Genomic DNA, 22,424 nt, shown 5'->3' with positions numbered 1-22,424 from the left:
GAACTAAGTCCTACTCACGGGTCTCTAATCAGAGAACCTTGTCCCCTGCTCGGTGGTCTTGGGAACAGCTCAGCACTGTTTCAATAAATGTGGGGAAAGTGCAGACTGCATTGCTAAACTCTTTGGCACAGATAGGGTGATACCAGATCCTCTTAACATGTATAAAGCTTCTTAACATGGATAAAGCTCAGTCTGTTTTTAACAAGATCATAATTAGCATACTTTATTTATTTATTTAGTTATGTATATAGCGCACCTAACCCAAAGGTATCTGGCGCTTCATTCATATCATTGGATACATTGCATTAAGAATGTACAATCCAGGTCCAGTGCAGAATTTACAATCCATTATAGGTACATTTAGATTGAGTAAGTCATTTCAGTACAGAGTTTGTAAAAGTTACAGATGTTCCAATACAGGTTCAGTACAGAATTGCATAGAGTGATAGTGCTGCATAGCAGTACAGATGTTAATGTGAGTGAGGACCTTGGAGGACCTATCACGTCTGCTGGAAGAGCCAGGTTTTTAGTTTCTTCCTGAAAGTCCAGTAGGACGGTTCTGCTCTTAAGGCCAGGGGCATGGCGTTGCACAGCTTTGCAGCTTGGACTGGGAAGCTTTTGCCTCCTGATGTTTGTAATCTGGGTATGTTTAGGAGGTGAGCATGGGCAGATCGAGTAGGTCTGAGGCTAGTATGCCTAGAGAATTTGTTGGTTAGATATTTTGGCGCTACATTAGATAATGCAAGTGATCTGCCAAACTGTCCACTGACCATGAGAGCATCCATTCTGTCCAGCAGAGAAAATAGGAGGTCCTGTCTTTAGACAAATGGCACCCACTGCCCCTAGTGTATATGGAGGATATGTGACCACCCAACCTCTGGGCATCTAAACAGACGAGAAACACCCAGGCTATTTTGTTCCTGTCATTTTGGTCTGATCTCAAATGTTGAGGTGTTATTTACTGTCTTCATTTTGTCTTTCAGCAAATCGTTGCCATAAAGCAAGCATACAAGCGGTGTAAGTTATAAATCTTGTAACGAGTTATGGCTGTGAGTGGGAACCTCTTCCAGTGCTTACAGGAACTGAAACCGTCTGCTGTGTTTATTATTCTTTTCATAGTGTTCGAGCGGGATTTGGAATCGGATGTGAAAAGCGACACGAGTGGTTCCTTCAGAAGCATACTGATCGCCCTGCTCCAGGTAGGGGCACGCAAAGACAGCCAATCCTCACTGCATGTTCCTTAAAATGCAGCGTCGAATCACGTGACTGCTGACTCACATGCATGCTTCTTAACCTGTTGTGTACTGCTACAACGAGTTTCAGAATCTGGTGTATTGTGTTCCCTTGTGCCCCCCCATTCTCACACACAGGTGTTGCCTGTTTTGCTTGATTCTTCTACCCTGCTCCTCCTCCCGGCTCCTGCCTTCTTCTGCAAAAAGCTGTGGGCTCGAGCTTCCCTGTCCTAGCCTCTAAGCTATGGAACTCCCTCCACGTTACAATCAGAGCTGAAGACTCATTCAATACATTCAAAGCCAAAACCAAATCTTGGCTTTTCGACCAGCTTTAAGACATGCTCAGCTCCCTTGTCTCACATACTCTGACCCGCTGACCTCCCTTACTACCTCTTTCTGCACACCCTACGGGTACATCCACTGTTAAGCCTTAGCGGCGGTGAAACCACTGTAATATATGTAGATAGTAACCCTGTTAATATTTCTGTTAATGTAATTTTTCATGTCTGTATATATGCTTCTTCTGCAACTTTGTACAAATTGCGTCCTGATGCCTCCGGGCCTGATGGTTTGCGCGTTACAAATAAAACAAATACAAATACATTCTAGTTTCACCATCAATGTCTCCCTTTTCCTATCTCCTCCCCTCCACCCCATACTTTCTTCTATGCACTTACTCTATCTAGAATTGTCCATGGACCTAGTATGATAGCAACCTCGTATGTCTCCTGTCCCCTCCCCTTACTTGTTGCCGCCCCCCCTCCAGCACTATCTGAAATGTCATCAGGCCTAGTACGATAGTCGCTTGTTTTGTTCCTCCCCTCCCTTTCTGCACCCCTCTCCCTCGCCTTTTGTTTTTCTCCGGCTCTACCAGTCACCTGTCTGTTTCCATTTCCTTCCCACTCTCCCCCTCCCTTCCTTATCTATGTCTTAGCTCTTACACTATCTGAAATGTCGTCAGGCTAAGTACAATTGTTAATTTTACATCCTTACTGTTCATGGCCTGTAAGAATGTCATTGTATTTTCCCTTGTTCCCTCCCTTGCCTTGAAGCGCTTTGAAACACATTGAGTATAGGCGCTATATAAATAAATTATCATATCATATAATTAAAATCAATTATCACATGGAGATCATTATTGACTTCCCCTCAGCCAATCAGAATGTTAACAGAGCAGTCAATAACTACTGGTATTGACTGCATTCTGAACATTCTGTCTTCAGATGTTGATAGGGAAGCAATGCAACCTCCAGTCGCGTTTTTTTCAACAAGACACTTCCTCTGTGAAAAGACCTTTTTGGGTTCAAAATGCTGTTTAACACATGAAAAAGAGAATGCTTACACACTGGAAAATGCTTTCACTTTCTTATAGAGAAACCATTTACTTTTACATGACAACTAATGCATGCTTGTCTGAAACCTGTTCTAGCTCAACCAAGCTGCAATTAAAATACTTAACTTATGAAGACAAGCATTTTTTTAATTACTACAAAATAAACCACATTTAATTTACTAACTCAGTTTGTCTATTTACTTTACTCACAATTTAAGTCACATTTTTTACTTCAACACCAAAACATGCATTTCTACTGCCACTGTGTCCTAATAGCCTCATTGACCTCTTGGGCGACCATTATCACTTGGGATAATAACCTTTCCCTAATGTAGGGCCCTAGACGCTTAGTGGCGGGTCATTATCCCGCAATAACGCCCTCTCCCTCAGTCTATAAGGCTATAGTAACGGTCTGCCACATTCTCCTGGACTGGCTAACTTTGCCTTCCTCACCTTCCACACTGGGATTGAAAGTCCAGTTCAACCTGCCAGTTCCCCATCACACCTGTGCTGCCTCTCTCTTCTTCCCCTTCGCCCGTTTTAGGCCGGGATATCATTGAAACTCTTCACCCTCGAAATCAAGAACCTAAGCGCAATCTAGAAAGTTGAGTTTGACACTTTTAGTTTTGGTTGATTGTGGTTCAGCCAACTTTGTCACGTGAATTTTAGAGGAGCAAGTGATCGACAGCACTAACTACTGCATTTCACAAATGTGTCACTCTGCGCCTATCCTTCTCGACGTAAAGTAGCACACTGCAGAAAGATACACACAGCACATAATGCGATGGAATGCAGGCTTCCCGAAACGGAGGAACGGAGGAGAGTATGGCGTGTCTTTAGAGTTTAAAGTCTGGACTTGTGCAGCCGCGTTGAATGTGTGTTTTTCACTTCCCACTCTAGTCTATCAATACTACGCTAATAATGTGAGTACCTGGGCATTTGAAGTCAACCGCTGGTAATTGTGTGAGTGCCAATACTTGTTTAAAAACTTGCTGCTTCAAAATGTACTCACGCTGGTACTTCATTGTTAATGTTAATGTTAAAGGACATTTGTACCGTGGGAGAGATCTCTTATATATCAGTATCTCCGTAAGCATTACGTGTTTCCATTTTATACAACTCAACAAACTGTATTCATTTGTCTAATTTACAGAGATGTGCTTTGAATGTGACCACGCATTCGCTGTGTGTGTTCATGTATTTCACACGCTCTGCAATAGATCGCTTATTTTTTTAAAGCCAATGGAGAGCCACTCAGATCCATCATGTATTTTGTAACGTGCTTTGCATATTGCATTGGCTGCCATACATAAAGTCACTACTCATGCATGCCAGGATGGCCTTCTCTTGGGAGCAATGGAGTCGAGTGCAGCCCCTTTCTCTGGCACTGACTGGAATGCCCACTAGATGGCAGCAGACACTGCACGTCCACTGGATAGAAAACGTTTCCACTTTGCTGTTGTTTGAGGAATATTACAAGTGTCTTTCTCCCTGCCTAGGCTAACCGAGACGAAGGCCTCGAAATAAACGAAGATCTGGCCGGAAAGGATGCAAAGGAGTTGTATGAAGTAAGTATTCTGAGGATTAGGCCACATTGTCATGATGTGCGCTTTTTGCGCTTTTTCATACCGCTTCGCATGCCATGTCGTGCATTGCTATGCCATGTTATGCTTTGCTAGAGGTGGCATCTTGATTGCCCATGGGCGATGTGCCGCTCATTGACTATGCTACTCACCCTCCTTTAGTTTCGGTATTACCCAAATTGGTAATTTGGCTACATTTGTACCATATGGTACAACTGGCCGAATTCGGCCTGTACCATTTGGTCGATTTGAAACGACCAATTTGGGTAATCACTACCAAACATGGGGAGCGAGGGGGGGGGGCGTTCCCCGGTTCTCCATGTTTGGTAGTGATTGCCTTTGAGGGTAGCGGGGGTGTCCCCCGCTTCTGGAGGTGGGGGGACAAAAAAATAACGGCCCTGACGTCAGATCCGACCCGCAGGAGGGACGGATCTGACGCTGCATGGTAAAAACATGCACAGACAGCAAAAAGGTAAGTGGGGCGTCGGTGGGGGTTTTATTGGCTTCGCAGCCACCGCAAACAATTGAGCCACGGCCAAAACATATACATCCTTAGTTTCTGCTCCTTTATTGCAAACTGTAAGATTAAAGGCCCGATTCACAGAAGCGTTTTTTCATGGCGCAATCCCATAGGGAAACGCTCTGTGAATCAGGCCCCACGTGCTTTTTGGATGTTACCAATATTACTAAGCTCGGACCATCAGTGAGAATACATCTCGCCATAGCACCCTAACTTTTAATGCCCTACATCAAACGCAACGACCACAAACCCTCCCCTGCCACCCCACGGCTGAACTGAACATCCCACATGAGCATAACGCTGAACCTGACAGACAGACAGATAAGAAACATGCCCCCCCCCCCACAGTATACACATGCCACGTCTAAGCTTCCCTACACAACAGCAAAGCCATCTTGCACTGCTCCCACTCCCTCCATCTCCCCCGCTCCTTCTATCCAACCCCACCCCATTCTCTCACGGCCCCTAAACACCCCAGGACCCAGGGAATGCCAGCAATGACCAGAGAAATCAAATGCCACAATGCTGTGACTTGCCTTTTCCCTGTCCACTGTGTGCATGGGATGTCATGCTGGATGTGGTATGTTCAGTGAGTGCTCTCTGCTGAGTGTTTTCTGAGTGACAGTTTCTAACATGTATATAGCGCCCAGACCCACAGGTATCACGGCCTTTGCTACAGCAACAAGAGAGGCCGGCGTTGTAAAGGATTAAGCAGTCCGTCATGCTTGTCGAAACGCTAGGTTTTAACCAGCTTTTTGAACGTGGTGTACGATTGTTTGTTTCTGGTTGCTCTCAGGAGTGAGTTCCAGAGCGTGGGAGCAGAGATACCAAAGGTAGCTCCTCCTGCTCGATTTGCCCTTATACCGGGGGTAGTGGGGCAGGTGGGTGAGTAGCAAAATGCTGGAGCTTGATCTCAAAGAGCAAACAGGGACTTTTTCAGATAGGGCGTTGTTGAGATATAGAGGCAACTCTTTATAAACACTTCTGTGGGCCATAGTCAGTGTTGTAAGCTTGTAAGCCCTTAAGTGCTAAGGACGAGTATGCGCGTCGTTTTTGCGTAGACTTGATTAAAGCTCGGCATTTAGTCAATCCGACCCTTGATAGGTAGCCAGTGGGCTTTGCGTCTGGTGGCCGAGATGTTGGCAGGTTCACTGCAGAGGTGCCCAAAAGGAGAACGTTGCAATAATCTAGTTTGGAGAGGATAAGAGCTCGAGCGAGCGTGAGGCAGTTGCTTGGGGAAAGGAATTGCCTGCTCAGGGAGGTGAGTCTGGATGTGTAGGCAGTAGAAGATATAAGGCTGTTAACATGCTTGGCCATAGAGAGCTCTGCTTCCAAATGTACCCTCAATGTTTTAACCTGCTACAGGATTGGGATGGCAGTTCCATCGATGCAGAAGGAGGTGAAGGCTGTGTCCAGGTTTTTCAGAACCAACAATGAGGAGATTGGTTTTCTCATCGTTTAGGCAAAGGTTGTGGGTCGCCATCCTAGTTTGTGTGGTACTGCACACTGAGTTGCTTGAGGCAGCGTCCAGGGAATAGACGCCTGTGATCGGGATAAGTATTTGGGTATCATCTGCAGAGTTGGTATAGATGATACCCTGGGAGTCTAGGAGGTCAAACAAGGGCTTGGTGTCTGTGTTGTAAAGCAGGGGTGAAAGGCAGGAGCCTTGTGTTACACCTAGTGGCGCCGGAATGGGATCAGCCGCATGCGCCCCAGTGAATACTCTGTGGAGCGTTCGCTGAGGAATTGCTTAATCCATGCAGTGGTTTCAGGTGAAAAGTGGAAGTGGCGAGTGAAGTCTTGGCACAGGGTGTCATGATCGAATAGGTTGAATGCGGCAGATAAATCTAATAATAGGAGAATGCCTAAGTTGTCTGAATCTCGAATACTATCCATTTGGATTTTCAGGTCCAGGAGATCTGTTTTCATACTATGTTTAGGACGGAATTCAGATTGTCTCATGCCGAGCAAGTGGTAATGTTCCCGGAAGTGTTGTACTTGAGCATGGGCAGGTCGGTCAAGTATTTTGACCAGAAAAGGGGCACTGGTAATTGGTCGATAGTTGGTGAGGAGGGCCGGTCAAGGAAGGGCTTTTTAAGGATAGGGGTGATACAAGCTGCTTTGATACTCGATGGCACTGTGCTGCACAGGAAGGAGGCATTCTCGAAGTCTGTGATGATCGGTGCCAGTGTGGGAGCACAAAGATTCACAATGTGAGCGGGGCATGTATCACGTTTGCAGTTAGATGCATTTAGCGCTCAAATGGTGGCTAGAGCCCGTTCTTCCGTGACTTAGCGGAACTTGAAAGATGGCGGTGAGGAAGAACAGGACACCCTGGGTGGTTCGGGGGGGATTCAGCGTAGGGGATTTAGCTGCAAGCATTGCTGTTTTGCATTGATTTTATCACAAAGTATTTCAATTTTGTGTGATAGAGCCATTTTTATTGTAGTGCACCAGGCTTTGTCCGTGTGGACTGGGTAGTGATGGGGATCGGGGACTCGAGTTCTCTGAAAGTGGAGAATAGTTCTTTAGTATTGGACCCTGCATTTGGGATTTGCGCATTGTTAGACTCAACTTTGAGGTTGATTATCGCTGCTTTGTAGGAGCAGGAGGCAGTGGTGCGGGATATGTGGTTACTGGGTGTAGGATGCTTTCTGTGCAGGTGTTCCAGGGATCCTTTGCTCCTTCGTAGTGCGACAAGCTCATCCATAAACCAGATATTATTAGGTTTGTGGGGCTTGGGAGTTTTGGTAGTGAGAATAGCATGCAAGTCCATGGTGTGGAGAAGGCAGTCATGGTACTGGTCGGCTAGATCGTGTGGGCTCATTAGGTGGATAAAGGAGAGGAATGGAGGGATGCCAGTAGGATTGGTTTCAATAGGTTGTGTGTCAGTTTGCGGGTGTTTCTGATACAAACTGGGTTTGGTTAGGAGAACGAGCAATGTGAGGTGAGGCAAGGGTGAGGTTAAACAGAGTCAGTACGTGGTCAGACCAAGATAGCTCACTGATGGTTGTGATGTCAATGGTTGCGTTAGTAGCGAGGACCGAGTCCATGATCCGTATTTTGGCATTGGTGGGTGAGTTTATCAGTTGGCTGAAATTCATGTCATCTAGGGCGTGTGCTAAGGCAGAGGCTTTGGGGTCGGCTGGGTCATGGGAACCTAGATTGAGGTCACATAAAATCATAAATTTGGTTGTGAGCTTCATGAAAGGCGTGATGAGGAGGGGGATGTCAAGGTCAGGGCGATTGGAACCGTTGGGTTGGTGACAGAGCAGGTGCAGGTTAAAGGGGTTTTGAGGATTGGTAGGGAGCTTGAGAAGCTCGGGAATGGGTGAGGATCTCATCTTTAGTGAGGATTTGGCTATTAGTGCAAGTCCTCCACATATAGCGTTGAGATGATCTGCCCTAAAGATAGTATAGTTGGGGGGGGGTGGCCAGCGAGAGCAGAGGACCTGAGGTGCTATGTAGCCATGATTCCGTGGTGGCAAGGATGTCAAGTTGGTGTTCCATTAATAGATCATGAACGTCAGTGGTGTGTGCTCCTAGGGAACGTACGTTGATTAGTGCGCCTTTTAGAGTGCCAGTTTATTTGCGAGGAGGCTGGGGGCATTGTTGGACATTGCCAGGTTTACATCACTACTGGGCGGTAAGGAGGCAGGGCTGGTGTGAGAGCCGAGTCGGGAATGTCTTGTAGCTCTTAATGGTGGGAGCGTACGCTGAGCAGTGGTAGGCACCTGGGAGGATGTTCTGACCCGAGGTCTAGCCAGACAGGCAAGTCCTAGGCAGGGCAGTGTCTCCTTGGTGATATTGTGGTTGTTGAGTGGAGAGAGGTTGGCTTGTGGCCAATGTGGATGCCTTAGCTTAGTAGACAGGTGAATAAGGCTAATGCAGGGCCTGGTTATGGCCTGGGATCTTTATGTGCCGAGCGTTGTTTGGAGAATTGGTAGGTGTTGGAGGTCAGGATGGGCCTGGAGTGATTCAGAAAAGGCTGTTTGACATTGTCCAGTATGGCAGACGGTGTGCACAGAGAGCGGGGCGTCATGAGTCTGAGTGGAGCAGTAGAGCCAGATGTTGCCACATTGGTATTAGAAGTGCTGTACTTGGTATTTGAAGTGTGTGTTTCCAGGGTGCATGCTGTGCAAGTGCTGCTGTCAGAAAGGGTGTTGGGCGATGAAGCTGCCTATGCTCTGTGCTGATATGCTGGTTAGCTGTAGTAAGAACTTGGGCTGACGAAGGCAGGTAGCGTTTGCCTTGTTCAAAGTGTGGGAATTGGTGTCTCAGTCCATGACGATCTGGACCGGTTTGGAGGTCAAGTAATGTGCATGTCACGGTAGGGATTAACTCATTAGATGCCGGTGGGCACATAGGAGAGCGGAAAGGTTGTGTCGGACAGGTTTGCTGTGAGCGGGGATGGAAGCGGGCAGTTCCAGGAGACTAGAGCTGGTGGTCAGCACAGAGGGGTAGTGTTGGGCATTAAGACAGGCAGAAAACGAGTAGGACGAGCTAGATCTTAAAGGAGTGCTGAGTCCAGATCGCAGTGATTGGAATGCGAGTTTATCTTCTTACCTAGATATGGCCGTAAAGGTGCCGGAGCAATATGCGGCGCACTCATGATGCAATAAGGAGGCTTCCCAGGACTGGCGGAGGCATGGCAACGGCAGACACAACCAGACAGGAGCAGACTCCGGCCTTGGTGTGTGGCCTTTGTTGGGGCTGGCTTCACCTGCCTGCTCCCATGGGCCTCCAGGACATCAGGGAAAGGCAGCCAATCAAGATGTTGCAGAGGCGGGCATTCAGGAGAAAAGAACATGCTGGTCTGGGCATCGGTACGCAGCAGCCATTTTTAAATTATTTTCGGATAGTATATTGTTAAAGTGGAGCCCAGCAGGGCTAACCTCTGTGGCAGCAACTGCTGCATCCTTGATGGTAGAGTGGGGGCACACCTGCCCAGGGACTGCTACATCAATGCTTCACTAATGTAGGAGCAGGCAGGAGCAGAGTTGATGAGAGGCTGGCTGAGAGAGAGGGTCGATACATGTTGTGGCCTCTGTTCAAGGTGATTAAAGATTAGCAAAGTTTATTAGGACATAGTTAATTTATTCCACCTGACTATTTGTTCTCTCCCCAGGTGCAACCTAGTTTGCAGACTTTAGATCTGGACAATGGACTCATGAGTGCTGAAATAAAGCCAAAGTTTACTATGTTTTTTTGTACCAACTTTCTGCACTAGGAGTTGGTGTGGTACAAACTTGAGAAATGTAAACTGCTGTGTGTGGTGGGGCATGGAATGAAGTGTGGAAGGGTAGAACATATGTCATTTTTGGGGTGTTGGACACCCGGATTGTTAGTCTTGGCTACTTTATGTAAGGTGGAGCTCAACTGCGTAATTTGCCATGTATTTGCATTTTTGATCCTATACATAAGAAATGTATTTGTCTGTTTTCTCCGTCCAGGCAGGCCAAGGTCGCTGGGGCACAGATGAGCTTCAATTCAACGTTGTGCTGGCAAAGAGGAATTACATGCAATTACGAGCTACGTTTAAAGCCTATGAAATAGTAAGTACACATCGAACTATCCGGTCGGTTCTACTGAGTCTAGTGTACCATAGTCTATGCACCTGGCCAGGTCTATATCATGTGAAGTGGGCCATGCAGGCATGTGTTGGCTACGGTTTAGGCATGTGCATTTATGATTGCACATATTTGTGTGAGAGACAGAGTTTGTGTACTGCCAAACACATTCGAGATATGCTTTGTTGTGCTCTGAAATTCTCACAAGTCTCTTTTTGTAATTGAACCGCAGTTCGCAAATCCACATGCAAAGTCTGATCAGCCAGAGACTTCCCCTAAGAGACAATTGCTCTTTATGGATCCCTCACTCTCATTAGATTTGGCACCGTCTGTGCAAAAAAGGATCTTCAAGTATAGATGCTTGTCAGGAGTTTTCCCCTCAGTCTCTCCGGGTCAGATTGATTTTAAATTCTAGCGCTGATGTGTATTGTCTCCATAGGAATGAACACAAACACCTATGTTTTTGAGTACATGAGTACATGAAACAGCCGGGCCATGAAGGTGTTGAATATGATGGGGGAAGAGTAGATACTCACATGTCACAGACATAGGGCTGGGCAAAGTAGGAGTCCATTTGATTTTATGGGACTGACTGGTCAAGACCCTCCAAAATTATCTAACAGTGGGGTCACCTCACAACATAGGCCACAGTTCTGATCCTCCACAGGAAGATGAGATGGTGCACAGTGTTGATGCAGCTGAGTGGTTGGGAAGGATTGGTGCATCAACACTGTGCATCGTTCATTCACAGTTCTCAAGAGATCAATCATATTCCAGGAGTATGGGTCTGGAAAATCCCACACTTCTCCATAATGTTGGATAACGCTGGAAGTTAATGGAACAGAGTGATCCCAAGTAGGCTTTTACACGAGAGAAACATCCCTTGCAGAATTATTTATTAAACTGGTGGAAGAGTGATCTGAAAATATCTAATAATAATATAATAATTGTCCAGTCAGTGCTGAACTCTGATCAGGTAATGATCCAGTCATGCCCACGATCATCCAGTGAATGCAGATCTCAGATTGAGTAACTATACAGCCACGCCCATGATCATCCAGTGAATGCAGATCTCAGATTGAGTAACTATACAGCCACGCCCATGATCATCCAGTGAATGCAGATCTCAGATTGAGTAACTATACAGCCACGCCCATGATCATCCAGTGAATGCAGATCTCAGTTGAGTAATAATCCAGTCATGCCCACAAGCATCCAGTGAATACTGATCTCAGATTTAGTAATAATCCAGGCATGACCACGACTGTCCAATTAATGTGTATCTCAGATTGAGTAATAATCTAGTCATGCCCATGATCATCCAAGGAATGCTGACTTCAGATTGATTAATAATCCATTGATGACCATGATCGTTCATTTGAATGCTGATCCCAGATTGAGTAATAATCGAGGCTTGATCATGATTGTCCAGTGAATGTTTATCCCAGACTGGCTAATGGTTATCCCAGATTGAGTAATAATCCAGGCATGACCATGATCGTCAGTAAATGCTGATCTCAGTTGAGTCATAATCCAGGCATGACCATGATTGTCCAGGGAAGGCTGATATCAGATTGAATAATAATCCATTCATGCCCATGATCGTCCAGGGAATGCTGATCTCAGATTGAATAATAATCCATTCATGCCCATGATCGTCCAGGGAATGCTGATCTCAGATTGAATAATAATCCATTCATGCCCATGATCGTCCAGGGAATGCTGATCTCAGATTGAATAATAATCCATTCATGCCCATGATCGTCCAGCGAATGCTGATCTCAGATTGAATAATAATCCATTAATTCCCATGATCGTCCAGGGAAGGCTGATCTCAGATTAAATACAAATCGATCAATGCTCATGATCTTCCAATGAATGCTGATCTCAGATTGAGTAATAATCCACTCATTCCCATGATTGTCCAGGGAATGCTGATCTCAGATTACAGAAAAAAATTGATTCATGCTCACAATCTTCTAGTGAATGCAGATCTCAGATTGAGTAACAATCCATTCATACCAAGGATTGTCCAGGGAATGCCGATCTCAGATTGAGTAATGATCCATTCATGCCCATGATTGTCCAGGGAAGGCTGATCTCAGATTAAATAATAATCTAGGTATGCCCATGATCGTCCAGGGAATGCTGATCTCAGATTGAGCAATACATTTTCAGTAAAATGAGGCGGGTTTGAAGAAAAAGAAGGCCCGTTGAAGGGTAATCCGTGATACATATTGTTGCCAGGACATTTTTTATATAAAATCTTGCCATCAGGCTGCTGTTGGGTGTGTTGTTTCATCCCTTTAAATTAACTGGACTGTCTTTGGACTTTGCAGGATTGTGTTCTAGAGTTTCAGGTGGACAGTAAAGTAACAGCCACTTTGTTAATTTGCCATGTAGATGTTGAGAATGTTGCCTCACACTGTAGAGAGCCATGATAAACTCTTGCATGTCCAAGTCTTGCCTCCTGCTTTTCAAGTTTTAGGAGAAAACAGAAGATAGATTAACCAATCAGATTTGTAGGAGGCACAATCTGGATACAAGGTGTGAAGGAAAGGATTCAGGCGAGTTTACACAGATGGTAACATTGCCACTTTCAGTAAAAAACCCTGAGGCTCCACCTCTGGTATTGGCTGTTAGGAAGTCATTTATGTAGGCCCAATGCAGAAGGATGGGCACTCCTAGATCAGGGGAAATATTTTGGTAGCCTGTGTGGCCTATGTACAAATATTATTAGATCCAAGCAGGGTACTCCCCTTGAGGTGCCATTTTGGAGTTAATGGTTCAGCTAGAGATAATGTGTCTTAAAAAGAAATCAGTAACCCTAAGTATATAAGAACTTCCAAAGTGATTTGCTTAGAGATCTATGCAGTATGTATTTTAAAATCAGATGTAAATTCAAGGTCTGAGAATGGTCCATCAGTATTCTTATCTGGGGCACCTCAGCCTTGCCTGCAATACTTACCCCGGCTGACGCAAACTGGGAAAATGCAGGGATAGTGCTTATTGATGATCCATGTGCAGTCAGGAACACACAGTCTTTTCAAGAGCAGGGGTTGGCCAGTGGCCCTAATGTTAACTTGTAGTTCTTTAGGTATCTACAATTGCATGGCACTATATTTGTTCTCCTCTCTGCTCAGCGATTGTGGAGCTAACGGTTGAGAAGGGTGGTATTTCCAGATTGTTAGGAAAGATTTCTTAATTGTGGGTAATTTTCCTTCCATGTGGCAACCCCTAAACCTTTTGCTGTTGTTTACACCATGATCTAGACTTTGCCAGAGAAGTGCAGCCTTCTGCCGCACTCCTCTGGGCTTTCGCTCCATTCTTACGGGGAAACTGACATGCCCTTAAAACAGTCAGTACCGGGAAACGCTGTTTTCCGTAGTTTCTTTATCATGTTGCAGCTTTCGTGCAACATGACACAAGAGGGCACTGTAAGCTAAGTTACTGCTCTCTTGGGTCTCTAGTCTTCTACAGGCCCTAGATACTCTGTTTGGATTGTAAATGATCGGTGCAAGTGAATCACGGACGGGAATGGTGGCAGCGATCGTTTCTTGTGTTTTTGAGCTCCTTTTGGCGTTTTAAGCGCGTTTCTCGCGCTTAGCCCAAAATGGTGGCCTGGCTCCCAAAATGGCCAGACCACAAGGCTCCTTTGTCCTGTCCGCTGACCGTCTTGCCCCCTTCACCTTCCCCAGGTTGAGCCGACCTGGGGCCTTCCTTATTTGGGCATGTACTTTCCCGCGAAACACAGATGCTTTCGCGGGCTTCTACAGGCCTTGTGTGTGCCTCCAGGATGTGGGCTGAGATGTCTGGTCCCAATACACATCCTGGGTGCCAGAGAGTCTAGTGTGGTGTGAATGCCTGGGACCACCATGGTCCGTGATAGGTCCACGTATGGTGTGACTGTTTGATGAGCGGATCTCCCATTGGGTCCCCTCCGTTTTGGCGCGAAGGGAACCATGGATAAGAGGGGGCTGGAAACACCACTACCATGTCGATCTCCTGAGTTCTCAGGAACAAAGGAATACAGGAGCCAAGTATCCTGCAACCATGAGGCTGAACCGAGGAATCGCTGGTGACCCGCTGAAGGACTGCTCCTCTTCACTGCTGTCGCCTTGTGAAACCCTTTCTACCTCTGATCGAATCAGAAGGCCTGTACTGGTACTTCGACCCTTGGAATAGCGGGGACAGCTATTCTCTGCATCTTCACCATCTCCTACACGTAAGCCTTCGGAAGTGTCTCTGGGCCATCCAGCAGACTGACCAGCCTACCCAGGAGTCTTGCTCTGTAACCGCCGTCAGGTTGTGTTGTATTTCGAGTCCTTGTGCCTCTCACACGATTCGTACACTTGGCATTCCCAGGTCTGAAGTGAGTAGTGTACATTTGGCTGAGATACACACGGCCGCTCCGTTGCCCTGCTGTGGTAACAAACTGTGCGGGTTCACTTCGTTTGGGACATCTTTAACTCAACTCTGCTGCTGCAGAATCTACACGACGACGAGACGTCTCCTGCTCCTATCTGAACTTGAGAGCACTGAAACTGACGCGGAGAATCCCGGGTCTGCTTGCATCGGGGACCGGTGAGTAGCATAGCTAGGAACTGGTCACCCTCCTGCAGGAGCCCATAGCTTTTCCCCGCTGTGTCAAACAGCACGCCTTTCCGTACTCGCGCTCTGCTTCTGCCCACAGTGGAGGCTGCGCTTGAGTCGCAGAACTCTGTTCTTCTTCATTTGTGCACCAAACTGAACTGCCTGATTCCCTCGAAGAGACTCCCCTTTTTGCCCGTTGGCACCAGCGTGTGCAGGTACTTTTGAGCACAAGGCTCCACTCTTCGTAGGGCTTGGACTTCCTTTTAGTTAGGTGCCTCTGAAGGCAGACTGGGTCTAATCATTATTTCGCACTGCCTGTTTTCCTCCCCTTCTAGGTGGACTACACATTTCGTGCATCTAACGCTTTAGACTTGTTTGTATTTGTATATATATTGTATTGGTTTGGTATGTGTTGGTTTACTAGTGTTTTATTGTGATTTCTCGCTACGGTCATTGTTACAAAGGCCTTGGAATAAATGTGTATATATTTTTAATATAACACCTGTTTGGAGTAATTTGTAAGTGTCCTTGCTTTGTGTGCTCATTGCGGGCTTTCAGTCACCCTCACCCCTCTTGAGACCTAGTCTTGACCGCCGCTATCGCTACCCTGATTGGTCTGGCTTGTCCAGAGGTTACCCTGTTCCAAGTAATTAGGTTGGCCTTCTGAACCTCTGCGCCTCCAGGACAGAGTTCAGAAATCCGTCTTAACACAGACCGTACCAAAATTTTGAGCATACTGATAGAGAGGATTATTCTCAAATAAGAAGGAAATTTCAGTGGAGGAGCAGGTTCTTAATAGACAAGGAGGAATTAGGTTGTTTGTGCACAATGTCACCTTCGATTCCTTGTGGGGTAAACTTTTAATGGATTCCATATTTCTACAGGTCCAACTCAGCAGATCGTCTGTCAAAGATCCACATACAAAGATGCTGCAACTTAATGTTGAAGATGCAAATCTGGTTTGGATTCATGGGAGCATATTTAGTGGCCATGCCCAAGAACTATATGCACTGGCCACTACCAGCCAGGAGTATGAAAAAAAAGGTCAGGCAGAGAAGTCATTCTTGTAGGTCGTCCACCTTTGCTGCTAGTCGATAAAATAGCTCATAATCTAATTACTGCCAAGTAGAAACAGACTGCAAAGCTGTGGCAAATTGACTTCAGTCCTGCAGGAGTACAAGGATGAGTAGAGGCTAAAACTCCCACTCATTCCTCACACTTCTACAAACCAAGAGCCAGCACAATCATAAAGGTAAAACAGGCACAGTTAAGATATATACCTCCTTCGCCTTTTGTGGTAATGTGGGCCGAGGGAAGGCTATACTCTTAAGAGGGGTGTGGCTGTGGTTCAGTAGCAACCCAAACAGTGAAGTATTACAGTCCAAAATAAAGGAAGGTCCAGTCAAGGTTTTATAGAAATATATACACTTTAATTAAACACACAATGTACAATAATAACTAACTAGAACACCACAACACAAAACCCACCCCTGAGGAAATAACCCAGAATAAGCAAAGATAGTAGCTGCAGCACTCTGGGTAATGAATAAGGCATGAAAGGCAAGCAAAAGGAACAATGTTCTTGAAAAAGAATATGTAGTTGTGAGCAGAAAGGGTGGAAATTGACCTAACCATTCTCTACGGACCATGAATCGACCAAGAGGGCAGTGAGCCGTCAATAGTACCTTTCTTGCAGTTATTGGTGGTTTGGCAGTGCCAAACCAGTCTTAATGGTGCTGAGCGAAGATCAGGCGATAGCTAAATGTAGCAAAAGAGGGTCCTGCTGGTTCAAATATGCTGAAGAATTCTAGAAACATGCTCAAAACAGTTCAATGGCAGAGACACTGGGATCCCAACAGTGTTAGCTCTCAGGGTGCTGTGGGTCCAAATCCAGGGGCTCAGGGACAAGATGAGTTATTTTCTCGGGTCCTCCAACATGGTGAGGTGCTGGGTACCACTGTGGCTGCCAGAGAGGCAGGTCCTGTTCCAGCAGCAGATCACCCTCAATGGCCCCTGCCTTCCCCTCAGGACTGGAAGACTTAAGAAATGACTGCTCTCTCAGCAGGATGCAGTGAAATCCTCTCAAGTGATGATCCAAGGATCCTTCAAGATGACTCCCAGAAGTGGTGGGAGGCCCCTTCCTTTATAGGAAAAGAACTGCAGGTGATTGGACGAAAGCTACCCTGCTTCAGTGGTCCAATCCCTGCTCTTGAAATGTGTGGCCTTTGCCCTTATGAGTCACACCCAAAGTGCTTTGCTCCAGTCGAAGTGGAGGGGACAGGAAAGAGAGGCAGAGAGAATCAAGATGACAGAACCCTCCCAAACCTGCACCGATCCATCTCTGGCTAGGCAACTCCTGCACCATCTCCTTCTCAATAGGATCAAGGACATTTAGAAATGCAGCCCCTTGGTGTGAGGCCTGGCCCTCTGTGAATGGGTGTGCCTCTTGGTTTCTGTTCCAAGGCCAGCTTCCTGTGGAGTTGCTGTCCTGGGGAAAGGGTGTTACCTGCCCTTACAAAGGAACAAAGAGAAGCAATCTCCACAAGGCTACAGTCCTGTCAATGGACAGTGGTGGACCTTGTTTGGGAGTAATACAGATAATCCTTGCACAGCTGAACTGGGTCCTCGGGGCTGACACGTGTGCAAAATCAATTTAATGTGGCTGTGATAACTCTGAGAGATGCTCTAGTTTATTGTGCCACCGGAACAGGAGCTCCAGGGTTATGCAGGTTTTGGAACAAGGCTACATATTTTAAATGCAGCCCCAGCACTGCAGAGACTTGCTGTAAAGAGGGCACCTGTAACCTCTGAACCTGCTCTGTGCCATTTTTAGAGCATGTGCTGCGACTTATGATACTGATGTAGCAAGGCAGAAGTGCACACTGTGCTTTTGGCATGGCGATTATGAAAGGGTAATCTGATTAGCAGATTTCCCTTTCAGAGATTGAATTACCTGCATCATTTTATTACTTAATAAAAATAAAAAAAGCCAGACCTTTCACACCCTTGCCTAATGGCATTTCATCACAAAGGCAAACTAGTCAGGAATGGAATTACAAAATTAAATATACTATTGGTTTTAATAAGTAACAGAGTAAGGGATAAGGCTGCTAGGCTTTGGGGTACTGTGGCCGCCTAGTGTGTGGTTAGGAAGCAGGGTGAATGAAGCTCTGTTTGTACAACTGCTGAGATTATTAATAGGTTCACATGGGTAATCTATATGTATCTTTCTATTTACATTTTTATTTGTACCTACTACTATGCCTGGAAGTGCGCAGACAATAATGCATATCTCTATATGGCATAATTGATATTATGAAATACGTTTGTACTTTGCAATCACCTTTACAAAATGGAGGCTCAAGCTCAGATGCTGACTTTTGCTTCTCTTGATAGACATTTGGCATTTGTATTTTTCGAGGTTGTGGGGAGAACCTAACTATTTCTCTGTTTTGTTTAAAAAATACAATGTGGATTAAATTAGCTATAACTAGGTGCTGTTGTGACTTAGACATGTGTTAGCCTCTGTCCTTGGTTGTCTGCAGGCTGATGTGATGTTCCTTCTGCATCATGTGAGAAACAGACGTTTTAGTGCTTGCAGCAAGGGCATGTGTTATGTCTGTTTCAAGGAAACGCCAGCGTTACCGTCCACCCTGAAAAGTCTGGCTTCCCTTGGTTTGGCAGGAGCACGGGGAACGGGGGGAACCACGCGACTGGGACTCCACTGACCCACTAATGAATCATTTCCCAAAGTATTGGTATGAGATGCTTAAGTTCAAATTGTTCAAACGAAGTTACCAAGACTACACTTCCCAGAAAGCATTAGTATGTTAGTAATGCCAGCCCGTAACCGGATGATTGTTTTCCTGGTGCGATGAGTTATGCAGTCACCAATATATCTTCAAGGCCTCCAGATCATGGGGCTCAGCTCGGTGTACGCGTGTGACATGCCTCTCCCCAGGCGGCACTGGACACTCCCATGCAATTGTGTTTCTCAGGATCCTGTGTAGGCACTTCTGCGGTACATACTTCTGTACATTTCATGGGTTGTGCAAGCGTGTTGCTATTTCTCACCTCCTGTATTTGTTTACACACCCACAGCTGCCGCAACGGTAGCGTGTGCCTCTCCACCATCACCAGCGAGACGGCATTTCACAAGAGGCAGTCTGCCACGCAACCCACTTCAAGTTACCACTTCCGGGATGCCTGCAGACAGGTGCTGCTGCCAATCAGGGCGAGTTCAGTGACAGTGCAAAAAACACACGGCCTCCATTCAATACAGTGGGGCTCACTGCTGGTTCTGCAGAGCTGCAATAAGTAGCAGGAAAGCCGTGGCGGTTCTGTCACTGCCACTTTGCCGCCACTTTTAGGCACTGCCGAATTATGACTTTTGTGGTTGTAGACCCTCGCGAGTTGGGGCCTTCCACACAACACAGGTGACTTAGCCGTGTTCGTTCTCGGTAGAGGGGCACCCAGACCTTTTTTTTCCACTATGTAAAGCGCTTTGGATTAAAGCGCTACATAACCACAATAAATACAAATACAAACATCTTCTCAGCTGCCCTGGCACAAATTGTAAGAAGTACCACAGGCAGAACCACAAGCCCTGATAAATCTTCATGGAGTCCGGTGGACTGCTGGGAGGGGGGATTAGCACCATTAACCCCACTCATGATTTGGGGTCCATCCGCTAGACTGAGTAACAATAATGGTAAATTAATTTGGCGGTATTTCCAAAAGAAATATTGCCCAACTCGCAATGAAGCCAAATGTCCATTGATAAAATCCATCAAAAGCTTTCCTCAATGTAGATGTAATAATGTTGATTTTATTAGTAACTGGCGAGGGTCAATAAGAATGTTACAAACAATCTGTTTGGCCCTCACCCGGTCCATACCACACGCAGAATCCCTCAAAGCTTTAGCTTCTTTCACATCCCCGGCGGGGGGTGGGGGGTGTGGCAGCCCCTCAGCCAACGAGGAAGCTCAGAACAGGGTAATCCCGCCTCCGAGCCTCTGTAGGGCTGGTGGCTGCCATCCTCCCCCGCCGGGGATTCAGGTAAGTGTTTGGCTAGAAAGAAACAGATGCCAGCATTTGACTGGAAAGAAAAGGATGCCAGCCTTTGACTAGGTTAGAAAGAAAAGGATTCCAGCCTTTGACTAGAAAGAAAAGGATGCCATCCTTTGGCTAGAAAGAAAAGGATGTTAGTCTTTGACTAGAAAGAAAAGGATGCCAGCCTTTGGCTAGAAAGAAAATGATGCCAGCCTTTGACTAGAAAGAAAAGGATGCTAGCCTTCAGCTAGGAAGAAAAGGATGTTAGTCTTTGACTAGAAAGAAAAGGATACCAGCCTTCGGCTAAAAGGAAAAGGATGCCAGTCTTTGGCTAGAAAGAAAAGGATGCCAGCCTTCGTCTAGAAAGAAAAGGATGCCAGCCTTTGGCTAGAAAGAAAAGGATGCCATCCTTTGGCTAGAAAGAAAAGGATGTTAGTCTTTGACTAGAAAGAAAAGGATGCTAGCCTTCGGCTAGAATGAAAAGGATGCCAGTCTTTGGCTAGAAAGAAAAGGATGCCAGCCTTCGTCTAGAAAGAAAAGGATGCTAGCCTTCGGCTAGAATGAAAAGGATGCCAGTCTTTGGCTAGAAAGAAAAGGATGCCAGCCTTCGTCTAGAAAGAAAAGGATGCCAGCCTTCAGCTAGGAAGAAAAGGATGTTAGTCTTTGACTAGAAAGAAAAGGATGCCAGCCTTTGACTAGGTTAGAAAGAAAAGGATTCCAGCCTTTGACTAGAAAGAAAAGGATGCCATCCTTTGGCTAGAAAGAAAAGGATGTTAGTCTTTGACTAGAAAGAAAAGGATGCCAGCCTTTGGCTAGAAAGAAAATGATGCCAGCCTTTGACTAGAAAGAAAAGGATGCTAGCCTTCAGCTAGGAAGAAAAGGATGTTAGTCTTTGACTAGAAAGAAAAGGATACCAGCCTTCGGCTAAAAGGAAAAGGATGCCAGTCTTTGGCTAGAAAGAAAAGGATGCCAGCCTTCGTCTAGAAAGAAAAGGATGCCAGCCTTTGGCTAGAAAGAAAAGGATGCCATCCTTTGGCTAGAAAGAAAAGGATGTTAGTCTTTGACTAGAAAGAAAAGGATGCTAGCCTTCGGCTAGAATGAAAAGGATGCCAGTCTTTGGCTAGAAAGAAAAGGATGCCAGCCTTCGTCTAGAAAGAAAAGGATGCTAGCCTTCGGCTAGAATGAAAAGGATGCCAGTCTTTGGCTAGAAAGAAAAGGATGCCAGCCTTCGTCTAGAAAGAAAAGGATGCCAGCCTTCAGCTAGGAAGAAAAGGATGTTAGTCTTTGACTAGAAAGAAAAGGATGCCAGCCTTTGACTAGAAAGAAAAGGATGGCAACCTTTGGCTAGAAAGAAAAGGATGCTAGCCTTTGACTAGAAAGAAAAGGATGCCAGACTAGAAAGAAAAGGATGCCAGCCTTTGACTAGAAAGAAAAGGATACCATCCTTTGGCTAGAAAGAAAAGGGTGTCAGCCTTTGGCGATAATGAAAAGGATGCCAGCCTTTGACTGGAAAGAAAATGATGCCAGCCTTTGACTAGAAAGACAAGGATACCAGCCTTTGGTTAGAAATAAAAGGATGGTGGCCTTGGTTAGAAAGAAAAGGGTGACAGCCTTTCACTAGAAAGAAGAGGGTGCCAGCCTTTGACTAGAAAGAAAAGGATACCATCCTTTGGCTAGAAAGAAAAGGGTGTCAGCCTTTGGCGATAATGAAAAGGATGCCAGCCTTTGACTGGAAAGAAAATGATGCCAGCCTTTGACTAGAAAGACAAGGATGGCAACCTTTGACTAGAAAGAAAAGGATGGCAACCTTTGACTAGAAAGAAAAGGATGCCAGCCTTTGACTAGAAAGAAAAGGATGCCAGCCTTTGACTAGAAAGAAAAGGATACCATCCTTTGGCTAGAAAGAAAAGGGTGTCAGCCTTTGGCGATAATGAAAAGGATGCCAGCCTTTGACTGGAAAGAAAATGATGCCAGCCTTTGACTAGAAAGACAAGGATACCAGCCTTTGGTTAGAAATAAAAGGATGGTGGCCTTGGTTAGAAAGAAAAGGGTGACAGCCTTTGACCAGAAAGAAAATGATGCCAGCCTTTCACTAGAAAGAAGAGGGTGCCAGCCTTTGACTAGTGTGGACTATGCAGGCTTCTTTGGTGTATCCAAATCTGGATTCCACACACAATGGGTGTGACAGAGTGAGTTCTCTTCTCATCAGCTGCTCTCCCACTTGCAGGTGAAGCTGCTTTTTAGGTACTTGTTATGTTGCCTTTATTCGGTGCTGCTGTTAATTCCGATGATGTGGTGCTGTTCAAGGGTTCTCTCAGTTAAGGAGTAACCAATCCAGAGGGTATTGCTTCATTCCTACAAAAAATGTAGATGAGAAGGCAGCCATTCTTTCACATGGCCTCATCAATGCGAGCATGACATGGGTTACATTGTGTCCCATCTATCCCTTCTCCATACGTCATCTGCGGACATTAGATGGCCGCATGGGCTGCAGTTGTATTTCTATGCCAATGGCAGTAATGCTGTTGCCCTATGAATCAG

At 45.9% G+C, this 22,424-nt stretch overlaps 1 protein-coding gene across 1 annotated transcript in view; it reads left to right on the top strand.

The window, feature by feature from the left end:
• ANXA13 (annexin A13) overlaps nucleotides 1-22,424 on the top strand; it is a 184,603-nt gene that overhangs the window by 114,387 nt on the left and 47,792 nt on the right. The window contains exons 5-8 of the mRNA XM_069621588.1: nucleotides 984-1,017; nucleotides 1,120-1,199; nucleotides 4,065-4,133; nucleotides 10,122-10,223. Coding sequence (XP_069477689.1) covers nucleotides 984-1,017; nucleotides 1,120-1,199; nucleotides 4,065-4,133; nucleotides 10,122-10,223 — 285 coding nt within the window. The remainder of the gene's footprint in view (nucleotides 1-983; nucleotides 1,018-1,119; nucleotides 1,200-4,064; nucleotides 4,134-10,121; nucleotides 10,224-22,424) is intronic.

The sequence above is a fragment of the Ambystoma mexicanum genome, chromosome 5q (assembly GCF_040938575.1).
Source record: "Ambystoma mexicanum isolate Mex_15411 chromosome 5q, UKY_AmexF1_1, whole genome shotgun sequence".
Taxonomy (NCBI): domain Eukaryota; kingdom Metazoa; phylum Chordata; class Amphibia; order Caudata; family Ambystomatidae; genus Ambystoma; species Ambystoma mexicanum.
This window is presented reverse-complemented; position numbering and strand designations above follow the sequence as displayed.